Consider the following 12,778-nt stretch of genomic DNA (forward strand, 5'->3'; position numbering starts at 1 on the left):
CACATGCATCCACGTGAGAGCTAACAGACTCATTGACTATTTATACACAGACACTAATTGCAGTCATATTTTCAAAATCAATGCCAAAATTTCACAATTTCTGCCAGGGTATGCAAACTTTTGAGCACAACTGTGTGTGTATATATATATATATATATATATATATATATATATATATATATATATATATTCATATTTTCATGAAGGAAGGACCCTTTTTAAGTTACCTTATTTTTAGGAACCTTACAACCATGTTTAGGACTATTTTGGCTTTGTAACATTATTTTCATAGCAATGAAGCACTTTCTCCCCAAATTGCGATTACTGTATTAGTTTATTAAATTCAGTAAAACAAATAGGGCAAAATGGGGCTAAAGGCTACCTGGGGTAAAAGGTTCCTTTGATTTCATTTTCTCCCAAAACACTAAATAGATTTGTTTAAAATACCACAGAACTTTCCTAAACACCTGTTAAACACTTTGCACTGCAAAATTGCCCTGTTCCATGAGGTCATTGCATGTAATATCTAAAGGATGATTTTGAGAAAATGTGATAATTTATTAATTATTTAATAAATGTTTTAATGTTGTAAATGTATTTAGCTAATGAATATCCTGGAAATTATACAATTTATTTTGAGACGAAATACTTATTTGTCTTTTTCAAGAAGAAAATTCAAGGTGATTTAAAAAAAAATAAATAAAAAAAATAACTGTCCTATAAGTGTATAGTATTTGAGTTAAAAGGCCCCCAATCAACCTTTTATTTAAAAAAAAAAAAAAAAAAAAAAAACAATTATATATTTAAAACAACCTTCTGTTTTTATTTATTTTCTTACAAAATATGTTGCTCCATCAATATTCAATACAAATAAATGTATTTCTTGAATTCTGATATATTTTGGAACCAGAAATAAGCAAATTTTCTTAAGGTGTGCCTTTAGCATTATGGTAGTACCTACTACCATAATGCATAAATACTTTACAATTAGGAAAATACATTTTGTTTTTTCTATATTACAGTTTTTTTTTTCAATTGGATAATCATTGACTCATTTCCTCAAACTACATAAAATAAAGTCCATTATAAAACCACATTTCCAAAATCTTACGCACATAAGGAAAACTCACTATTTGCTGAAAAACTTTACCCACAGCAGTCAAAACTAAATTATCCAGTCAGAATCACACTCACAAAAGCATTTATGTTGCACACACTAAGCATCAGTTTACACGTTGAGCTGCAAAAGATTACACTGTCTTCAAAATAAATTTTATTCAGATTACAAAAACAACAACACAAAACCATTGTCTGACACTTCAGAAACAGACATTTTATTTCTCAGTGTACTGTATTTACTGCATACTCAATTCTCAGTGTATTTAGTGTCACCTTTTGAAAGAAAAACATGGCCATGTACTGTAAAAATGTAGCCAAAAAAATAGTGATATCATTACAGTATTTACCAACACCATATTGACAATTTGAGCTTCTTGATTTGGGGTGAACAGGTGATTCTTTTTCCAATATTTGATGGTCTTCTCTCAATTCTGTAGAGGTAAAAAGTTTGGGTTTCCCATACATAGGAAAGCAAAGTATTGTGCAAATATAAAATACTGTAAGAAATATCTGTAACCAACAACTTACCTGTTCTCAGTTCGAAATGTCCTATTTATTCTAGCTACAGTATAACAATTTAGATGTGGCAGCACTCTCTGTCCAGCTTCCCTAAAGCTCATTCCATGGTTGATGACACTATCTTTCACAGTAGCTCTTACTGTATCTCATTTGATATACACTATATTGCCAAAAGTATTCGCTCATCTGCCTTTAGACACATATGAACTTAAGTGACATCCCATTCTTAATCCATAGGGTTTAATATGACGTCGGCCCACCCTTTGCAGCTATAACAGCTTCAACTCTCCTGGGAAGGCTTTCCACAAGGTTTAGGAGTGTGTTTATGGGAATTTTTGACCATTCTTCCAGAAGTGCATTTGTGAGGTCAGACACTGATGTTGGACGAGAAGGCCTGGCTCGCAGTCTTCGCTCTAATTCATCCCAAAGGTGCTCTGTCGGGTTGAGGTCAGGACTCTGTGCAGGCCAGTCAAGTTCTTCCACACCAAACTCGCTCATCCATGTCTTTATGGACCTTGCTTTGTGCACTGGTGTGCAGTCATGTTGGAACAGGAAGGGGCCATCCCCAAACTGTTCCCACAAAGTTGGGAGCATGGAATTGTCCAAAATCTCTTGGTATGCTGAAGCATTCAGAGTTCCTTTCACTGGAACTAAGGGGCCAAGCCCAGCTCCTGAAAAACAACCCCACACCATAATCCCCCCTCCACCAAACTTCACAGTTGGCACAATGCAGTCAGACAAGTACTGTTCTCCTGGCAACCGCCAAACCCAGACTCGTGCATCAGATTGCCAGATGGAGAAGCGTGATTCGTCACTCCAGAGAACGCGTCTCTACTGCTCTAGAGTCCAGTGGTGGCGTGCTTTACACCACTGCATCTGACGCTTTGCATTGCACTTGGTGATGTATGGCTTGGATGCAGCTGCTCGGCCATGGAAACCCATTCCATGAAGCTCTCTACGCACTATTCTTGAGCTAATCTGAAGGCCACATGAACTTTGGAGGTCTGTAGCGATTGACTCTGCAGAAAGTTGGCGACCTCTGCGCACTATGCGCCTCAGCATCCGCTGACCCCGCTCTGTCATTTTACGTGGACTACCACTTCGTGGCTGAGTTGCTGTCATTCCCAATCGCTTCCACTTTGTTATAATACCACTGACAGTTGACTGTGGTTATATTTAGTAGCAAGGAAATTTCATGACTGGACTTGTTGCACAGGTGGCATCCTATCACAGTACCACGCTGGAATTCACTGAGCTCCTGAGAGCGGCCCATTCTTTCACAAATGTTTGTAGAAGCAGTCTGCATGCCTAGGTGCTTCATTTTATACAGCTGTGGCCATGGAAGTGATTGGAACACCTGAATTCAATTATTTTGATGGGTGAGCGAATACTTTTGGCAATATAGTGTATTTCTGCATCTTTATCTTCCTCTACCTCCTCATGCTCTTTGTTGGTCCATGTTTTTGATGTTTCAATGAGCAATTGTTTGACTTATGTATCTGAGACAGTAAAGTATTACATTATGGTTGACTGTGTTTGCACGGGTGAGATGTGTTTGCCGCATTATCTCATTGAGTTTTGTTTGTTTGACTCCCTTGGTTTTAGATTTGGAGCAGGTGTATTCATAATGACAATTGTGATGGACTTCTGAAAGTTGTGTGAAGAGTTTTGCAAACAGAATGCATGAGAATTGTGTGGGAGCAGGAAAAAGTAACCATTTTGCAGAATGGGTATATGTTTTTGGCACATTAGCAAGAGAAATTGATGAATTGGTGAATTGCTTCAGTCACAATGTGTATCCAATTGAAAAAAAAAAAACTGTAATTATCCTACAAATTGACTTAATTTTCCTTAAGTAAAATATAATTTTATAAAATAAATATTTTATATTTTTCTTTTGCTTTTGGGGAGAAATATAACACAAATATGTTCTTTACAGGTTTTGTGAGATTCACCTTTTTACCCTTCATTCTGGTTGTCGTAACCTTAAATTTTGACAGTTTATTATTTGTCTGTGTGCGCGCGCGCGTGTGTGTGTGTGCGTGGTTACTTACGTGCGAGTGACCTTCTTTTATTCACACACACACACACACACACACACACACACACACACACACACACACACACAGAGAGAGAGAGAGAGAGAGCTCTCATGCAATACTGAGCCCATCTGAGCCAATCCTCAGATAAGAATTGACGCATAAAATCCGTTCTATATAAAGTGATTCTCAAAACACCACAAAACCATTTTATCACTGTTAACTGTTATCCAGAACTAAGATATTTAACATAAAAATAAATAAATCACACTATCGTCAGCCACTCTACTACGCCTTTGTTTTAAAAGGACACATTATAAAAGAGTATTTTTTTAATCACTCATTTCAAATCAATTATTCACAACATAACAGAGCGTAAAGAACACATTAATCAAATTTAGTTGTTACAATTCAAGGCATCTTGAAAAGGTGCAAATATTTTATTATGAAAATAATGTCGACTCTCAAGGTTGATGCATCGAAAGAGGGAATAATTAATTTCACAAACGGCTCTCATTTGTGTCTGCTAATAGAATACCCATATGCATTATGAGACATTTTAGCTCAAGCTTAGTCTGATTCACGCTTAATGGCTCAGATAATGAGAAGCTATAATATCAGATATCAAGAGTAGTTTTTTTTTTCTTATCAAAGAAAGTGGAATAAGACAGTTTCTGTGTGCAGTGAGAAAAAAAGGCTAACTTCCTTGGCTAACATTGAAAGATAGCTCAGAAGAGATGTTAAAGTTGCAGCTGGACATGTGAAATATCATGACGTTAATGCTGTAATTAAACAAATAAACCTCTACATGTCCTTTTGAGCTGGGAAAGGAGGACATAAATTAATTAGGATGTATGTAAAGAGGAATGTTACACAGTCTTAAAGTCAACATGACAACCCATTTTAACCCAATTGAGTGAAACAGGATTTTCAATGATAAAAAACAAAACAAAAAACGCATGGGCTTAGTTTTAATCATCATGAATTCTTTAGATCATGAAAAGTGGGCGTTACACACCAGATTGGAGTCGGGTGGTTGGAGGGGTAAGGAAAGTCGTTTTCAAGGCTGATTTCAAAATTATTTCATTTTGATGAAAGACAAACCTTTTTTTCTTTGGAATAATTTAAACAAATAAACCAAACACAATGGGATGAATGAACGATGACATGGTAAATCAACATGCTGCTTTCGATTGTCCTTGTACCCTAAAATCGACCAAATTCTGCCGAATTACTGACAAGCGCCATCCCCAACAGACGTTTTTGCATCAATGCAAACATGTTCGCCTTTCACTGTGGCGCTACTTATAGCACGTTGCATGAGCATTCTTTGAGACAAAGGTTCTGGTCCTGTGGAAACCAGAAAGTAATCACATTCACAAAAACAATGGTAAGCATGTTTCAGAAGTTACATTTTCACTCTAAAACAAAATTTTTACTCCACTGATGGTTAGGTTTAGGGTTGAGGTTTGGGTTAGGGTGAAGGGTTAAAAAAAATTGTTGACTTTATTACATCATTTACAACTAGAAAAAACTCGCTTTGGTGCCATCCTGTGGACATTTTACAGCCATCTACATAGTGAGTAATTCACTCGCATATGTGACTAAATGTCATGCTATGTGACTAAAATATGTCTGTTATTACTCAGTGGGGAGTAAATATTAAGATTTCACTCACCAGTTATTGAGTTGTGTAGTGGCAAAGCACCGAAATCTTTAAAATGTACTGAATAAGAAAATGCCGTTTATGAAGCTGGATTCAGCCTCATCTTTTACAGCGTGTTGTGACTCGTGAGGATGCATTCTGAAGGATATTGACCTTATTTTCTGCACTCTTCCACGGACTGTCTGTACACAGACCAGTAACGCGCCTGCCCTGTTGAATGTTGAAAATAAATATTTGTACAAGCAAGTCGATACTTATTATGCACGTAAACATTTTCTTTTGGCTCGTTCCGTGTATTTTATGACCAAAGACAAGATCCACGCAAACCATTTTCATTTCATATTTCTTTTAATATCCCTTCGGTTATCTACAGTCAGTTGGTGATCAAAAAGGTAAAAATAAATATTAATTCTAATAACACATTGCTTGGATGAGGTATAAACAACTGCAACTTCTCTCTCGTTAATGTGCGCTGCGCTCATTCAACCGTAAATGCTTGCGGAGCTGTTCTCTTAAAGAGACAGTATCAATTTAGTGCTTGTTATTCATGTCAATGTAAACTCAATGTAAATCACACAAGTTCATACAAAACAATGTGTAAATACATAAATATTTAAAGGCACAATCATACATTATGAAATATTTTAACTGCAGAAAACACTAAATATTAAAGAATTTAACAAATAGGCTCATGCTGCATCTATGCAGGGGTTTGGCCATTTTTTTTTTTTTTTTCATTGTTTTTTTGATATAGTAGCACTTAAATTATAATTTTTATAATGTAATTATAAATTGTAATTATAAAATTATAGCCTAATTGTTATTTGTGTAATTCTATGTTAATTGCTAGGTTCCAACCTTGTATTTATTTTGTTAAAAAATGTGGTAGCACTTTATTTTACAGTACTGTTCTACATTTACATACTATATAATTACAACAACTATGGTAATTATTAGGTACTAACCCTAAACCTAACCCCAACCCTAAATTTAACCCATATTAAGTACAGTACATGTAGTTACCTAATATTACTTAGTACTTTCTTGGGTAAGTGCACATACTTAAAATAAAGTACAACCAAAAATGTGTATGAAATTTCAAATAGAGGCAACAGCTTTTATCATTATTAAAAATGCAATTTCATGACATCATATGAATTGAAAGAATGTGAAATTTGTAAATTTAGAAAAAAGCTAAAATGTGATTACAATTATGAAAAGTGAAATACAAAATAAATGTACAATCCTGCATACTATATTGTGTGAAGTCATATATATGAATACTATACAGTACATACGTTGTATATATGTGAAGATACACCTTCTTGGTTAATTTAATATCTTTTTCAGTTTTCAGTTGCATTAAGCTTACATGTAGTCAAAAGTCTGGTGAGTAAAAACTAAAATTTACTAGCCAATGGCGATTCTTTCTCCAACATGTCTTTAGACGTTTGTTTTAACTCAAAAACACTTCCAGCTTCAGCTACTGGGGGCAGTGGAGCGAATTTCAGTAATAACAGACCAATTTCAGCAGCAGAACTATTTTCATAAATGTTTTTCAGTGCTAACAGGCCTTTACAACAAGACTGTTTTATGCACTGAGATTCCTATGTATTGTTGTAATGTATGTAATTAAAAATGTAAGAGTATTGTTCATTGTTGTATAGTTCATAAGTGTGGCTCTGGTCATGTACCTGTATTCCCTCTGTGCCAGGCTGCTGTAGCAGTTTGACGGTCCTCCTTGTCACCCTCTGTCCTCGGCCCTCATGCCAGGTAAGGTTTCCCCCAGCCATCCGTGGCAGCTGATAGTTTAACTCTTCTGCTGAGACCGTGTGCTCCAGTGCAGCCCGACAGTAGCTGAAACTGGATGCAGCTGTGGACAACACAGATAATAAAGAGACATGTTTAAGACTGTAATAGATCGCAGCATTTATTACAAAGGAATATTGTCATCATTACATCAAAATCATCAAGAATATTCATAAATTCTAAATCGTGTCATTACATTGTGTTAATCAGATTCTAAAAGATGGCGTCGCAGATGGCAGCCTCGGTGTGGAGCTCTCCAATTCTTTTGATGGTTTTGTTTGTTTGTCCTGTGTTTAGTTATTTTTTTCAAATCAGTTTTACCAGGGGCGAACTGCTGAACATTCTGCAGCACATACCAGTCAATCTTTTCCCAGTTTTGGACGATTCGGACATTTTGCTGGACATTTTAGTCGGAGGCGCAGCTGTGTTGTTTAAGCGCACCATGAGACACAGGCGAGGGAAGCGAGCTGGCATGCTGGTCAAGCTCTGACAGTGCGGTTTTCGAGCATTCATCTAGCTAATCTCAACTCTCTCCCTAACAAAACAGACGAACTACATCTCCTCACCCGTACAAACAAAGACTTTTCAAACTCTGCTGCCTTGTTCTTCACAGAAATCTGGCTGAGTGAAGCCATTCCGGACAGCGCATTACATCTACTGGGCTTTCAGCTGTTCAGAGCGGATCGCATTGCAGAGTTAACGGAGAAAACGAGAGAACATGCTTTTACATCAATGAAAGTTGGTGTACGGATGTAACAATGTTAAAGAAATGTACTGTCCTAATTTGGAAGTGCTCTTTATCAACTGTAAGCCTTTCTACTCACTGTGGGAGTTTTTCTCGTTTTTTCTGGTGAGTGTTTATATTCCACCACACGCGTGTGTGAATGCAGCGCTGCAACAGCTGGCTGATCAGATCACAGACACGGAGCAACAATACCCGGACTCACTTATTATTATTCTCTGTGATTTTAACAAACTCAACCTCACCCGTGAACTGCCAAAATACAGACAGCACATTACATGCCCCACCAGAGACAGAAATACACTGGATCACTGCTACACAACAATAAAGGATGTAATTCACTCTGTCCCTAGAGCAGCTTTGGGACTCTCTGATCACTGTCTGGTTCATCTTCTTCCAACATACAGGCAGAAACTAAAATCAGATAAACCTGTAGTAAAGACTGTAAAGCGACGGACTAATGAGGCAGAGCTGAAACTACAAGCCTGCTTTGACTGCACTGATTGGAGTGTATTTGACGCTGCAGACACCAAACTGGACAAGCTCACAGATACTGTGACATCATATATCAATTTGTGTCAGGATATGTGCATTCCTACTAGTACTTATTTAACATAAAACAATGACAAACCATGGGTTACAGCCAAACTCAGGCAGCTTCGTGAGGCCAAAGAGGATGCTTACAGAAGTGGGGATAAAATCTTGTACAATCAGGCCAGGAACACACTGAATAAGGAAATCAGAGTGGCTAAAAGAAGCTACTTTGATAAGCTGAAAAACAAATGTTCAGCTAACGACCCTGCATCAGTGTGGAGAGGCCTGAAAGATTTTACTAGCTTCAAGACACCATCCCCCAACTCTGTAGGGAACCAACAACTGGCTGATGACTTGAATGTGTTTTACTGTAGATTTGAAAAGCCCAGTCTCACACCCCACACCTGCTCTGACCTTCACTTCACACAAACATCAACACCTCCTGCAGCCCCCCTCCTCCCTCCTCCTGCAACTCAATCTGCACTTAAGATCTGTGAAGAGGAAGTGTGCTGTGTCTTCCGTGAAACAAAAGACAAGGAAAGCACAGGGTCCAGACAGTGTTTCACCCACTTATCGAATATCCTGTGCTGACCAGCTGGCCCCCATCTTCACACAGATCTTCAACAGGTCACTGGAGCAGTGTGAAGTTCCCTGCTGCTTCAAACATTCCACCATCATTCCTGTCCCAAAGAAACCCCAAATCACAGGATTAGTGACTACAGAACAGTTGCTCTGACATCTGTGGTCATGAAGTCATTTGAGAGACTGGTGTTGGCCCACCTGAAGGACATCAATGGACCCTTTCTAGATCCCCTTCGATTTGCTTATCGAGCAAACAGGTCTGTGGATGATGCAGTCAACATGGGATTGCATCATATCCTGCAACATCTGGACAGACCAGGGACATATGCAAGGATCCTTTTTGTGGACTTCAGTTTGGCTTTCAACACCATCATCCCAACTATTCTCTGGACTAAATTACACCAACATTCTTTTCCCACATCTATCTGTCAGTGAATCACCAGCTTTCTGATGGACAGGCAGCAGCTAGTGAGACAGGGGAGATTCACTTTCAGCACATGTACGATCAGCACTGGTGCCCCCCAGGGATGTGTGCTCTCCCCACTACTCTTCTCCCTGTATACCAATCACTGCACTGCCAAGGACCCCTCTGTCAAGCTCCTGAAGTTTGCAGATGAAACTACTGTCATCAACCTCATCCAAGATGACATTGAGTCTGTACACAGAAGGGAGGTTGAATGGCTGGCTCACTGGTGCAGTCAAAACAACCTGGAGCTGAACACACTCAAAACAGTGGAGATAATAGAGGACTTTAGGAGGAACATCCCAACATTGACCCCGCTCACCATTCTAAACAGCACTGTGGCAGCAGTGGAGTCATTCACGTTCCTGTGCACTACCATCTCACAGGACCTGAAGTGGGAGACCCACATTGACTGATTGTGAAAAAGGCCCAGCAGAGGTTGTACTTCCTTCGCCAGCTGAGGAAGTTCAACCTGCCACAGGTGCTGCTGATACAGTTCTACTCAGCAGTCATTGAGTCTGTCCTCTGCACTTCAATAACTGTCTGGTTTGGTTAATCTACGAAATCGGACATCAGAAGACTTCAAAGGAGAGTTCAGACTGCTGAGTGGATTATTGGTTGCCCCCTGCCCTCCCTTCAAGACCTGTGCACTTCCAGAGTGAGGAAAAGGGCTGGAAAAATCACTCTGGACCCCACTCACCCAGCCCACTAACTTTTTGAACTGTTGCCTTCTGGCAGGTGCTACAGAGCACTGAGCACCACAGCCATCAGTCCCAGGAACAGTTTTTTCCCTCAGGCTATCCATCTCATGAACAGTTAAAACTGACCCATTGAGCAATATTTATGTGCAAAACACAGGTTAGTATATTCATATTTATCCAACATACCCTACCTCTTCTGCCACACATTCCCTTGCATCTGTATATAACAGATTTGTATTTGTATTTGTACCTATATATATATATATATATATATATATATATATATATATATATATATATATATATATTGTCTTATTGTGTATTTCTATATATACTTATATTTTTTATAAATGTTTTATTTTTATTCTATTTATGTTTTATTTTTTATTGTTATTATTTTTTATTATCTCCGTCTTGTTGCTGTATTGATTGTGCACTGGAAGCTTCTGTCACCAGACAAATTCCTTGTATGTGTAAGCATACTTGGCAATACAGCGCATTCTGATTCTGATTTGGACTCTGAACCTGTCATGGTGCCATAAAATGCCCAACCATGAGAAAACATTTTTATCAATTTATTTTTATCATTCATGTTTACAAAGATTTCTAGTACACAATTATGCTGAGAGAAAAAAAACAGCTTAAACCATCCAATCATTAAACAAACTGGTTTGATGATCTTAGCTGTTTAAAGATGGTCTAGCCATTACCATTAATATTTGAACTCTGTTGTTACTGTTTGTGGCAGCGTGGGTGTGGTCAAGCGTCTGTCCGGAGAGAGAGGAAGCTGTAAGGGTGCTTGCACCTGATTATGTTTAACACCTGTTTCTAATTCCAGTGATCATGGGGAGAGTGGCATATAAGCAGCCACGCCACCAGCAGAAGAGAGAGAGAGTCTGGCACAAGGAAGGCCACGGTGCTCCTGAAGCTGTTACATTTATTCTGTTATGTTTGTGAAGCTAATGTGTTTAAGTTACTACATGCCTGTGAAGTTGATGGGTTTAAGTTACTGTGTGCCTGTGAAGCTGATGAGTTTGTGAAGTTGTAAAGCACTGAAGTGGCTTATTAAAAGTCTTACCTGAGCCTGGAAAACCTGCTTCCCTGTGTTCTCCTTTCACTTTAACCCCCTTACACTGTACAAAGCAAGTGTTTCAAAGCAAGACCTAATTTACATCAAGATGATTCACGTCAAGACTAAATTAAGGGGGGGCCTGGGTAGCTCAGCGAGTATTGACTACCACCCCTGGAGTCGCGAGTTCGAATCCAGGGTGTGCTGAGTGACTCCAGCCAGGTCTCCTAAGCAACCAAATTGGCCCGGTTGCTAGAGAGGGTAGAGTCACATGGGGTAACCTCCTTGTGGTCGCGATTAGTGGTTCTCGCTCTCAATGGGGCACATGGTAAGTTGCGCGTGGATCGCGGAGAGTAGCATGAGCCTCCACATGCTGGGAGTCTCCGCGATGTCATGCACAACGAGCCACGTGATAAGATGCATGGATTGACTGTCTCAGAAGCGGAGGCAACTGAGACTTGTCCTCTGCCACCCGGATTGAGGTGAGTAACCACACCACCACAGGCCCAATTGGGAATTGGGCATTCCAAATTGGGGATAAAAAAATAAATAAAAAAAAGACTAAATTAAGGATGCAATTATGATGAGTCCCGAGTTAGATATACCTGAAAATACCTGCACTTAACCCCACACAAGTAGAACACTACAGACCAGTCTCTCTCATCCCATTCATGGCGAAAACACTTGAAAGGGCAGTTTTCAATCAGATTTCTCCTATCTCTCACAGAAAAAGCTGCTGGATGACAATCAGTCAGGTTTCAAAAGTGGACACTCCACTGAGACTGCCCTGCTGTCTGTCACTGAGTTGCTGAGAAAGGTGAAAGCTGGATCCAGATCTTCCGTCCTGATTTTATTGGACCGTTCTGCAGCCTTTGACATAGTCAACCATCAGATCCTACTCTCCACCCTCTCTACTCTGGGCATCACAGGAACTGTGCTTGACTGGTTTAATTCCTATCTCTCAGGTAGGTCCTTCAAGGTAGCCTGGAGAGGTGAGGTGTCCAAGTTACATCAGCTACTTACTGGGGTACCTCAGGGCTCAGTGCTTGGGCCACTTATCTTCCCTATATACACAGCATCACTGGGACCCATTATTCAGGCACATGGTTTCTCTTACCACTGCCACACTGATGACACACAGCTCTACTTGTTTTTCCAGCCCAACAACACAATGGTGACTGCTCGAATCTCTGCCTGTTTGGCAGACATCTCTGCCTGGAAGAAGGAACACCACCTGCAACTTAACCCAGCCAAGACTGAACTCCTTGTCTTTCCAGCCAACCCTGCTGTTGAACACAACATCACCGTGCAGCCGGGTTCAACTACAGTAACGCCTTCCAAAACGGTCAGAAATCTAGGATAACTATCGAAAACCAACTAAATTTCACAGACCACATCTCAAAGACAGCACGATCATGTAGATTTACACTCTACAATATCAGGAAGATAAGACCCTTCCTCTTTGAACATGCCACACAACTTCTTGTTCAGTCACTTGTTATAACTACACTGGACTACTGTAATACTCTCATTGC

At 39.3% G+C, this 12,778-nt stretch overlaps 1 protein-coding gene across 1 annotated transcript in view; it reads right to left on the bottom strand.

Annotated features, from left to right (window-relative positions):
• Positions 1 to 12,778, bottom strand: part of LOC127419247 (sterile alpha motif domain-containing protein 10-like) — a 128,196-nt gene that overhangs the window by 75,092 nt on the left and 40,326 nt on the right. Inside the window, exon 2 of the mRNA XM_051660509.1 lies at positions 7,038 to 7,216. Within this exon, the coding sequence (XP_051516469.1) occupies positions 7,038 to 7,216 (179 nt within the window). The remainder of the gene's footprint in view (positions 1 to 7,037; positions 7,217 to 12,778) is intronic.

Source organism: Myxocyprinus asiaticus, chromosome 28 (assembly GCF_019703515.2).
Source record: "Myxocyprinus asiaticus isolate MX2 ecotype Aquarium Trade chromosome 28, UBuf_Myxa_2, whole genome shotgun sequence".
NCBI classification, from domain to species: Eukaryota; Metazoa; Chordata; class Actinopteri; order Cypriniformes; family Catostomidae; genus Myxocyprinus; species Myxocyprinus asiaticus.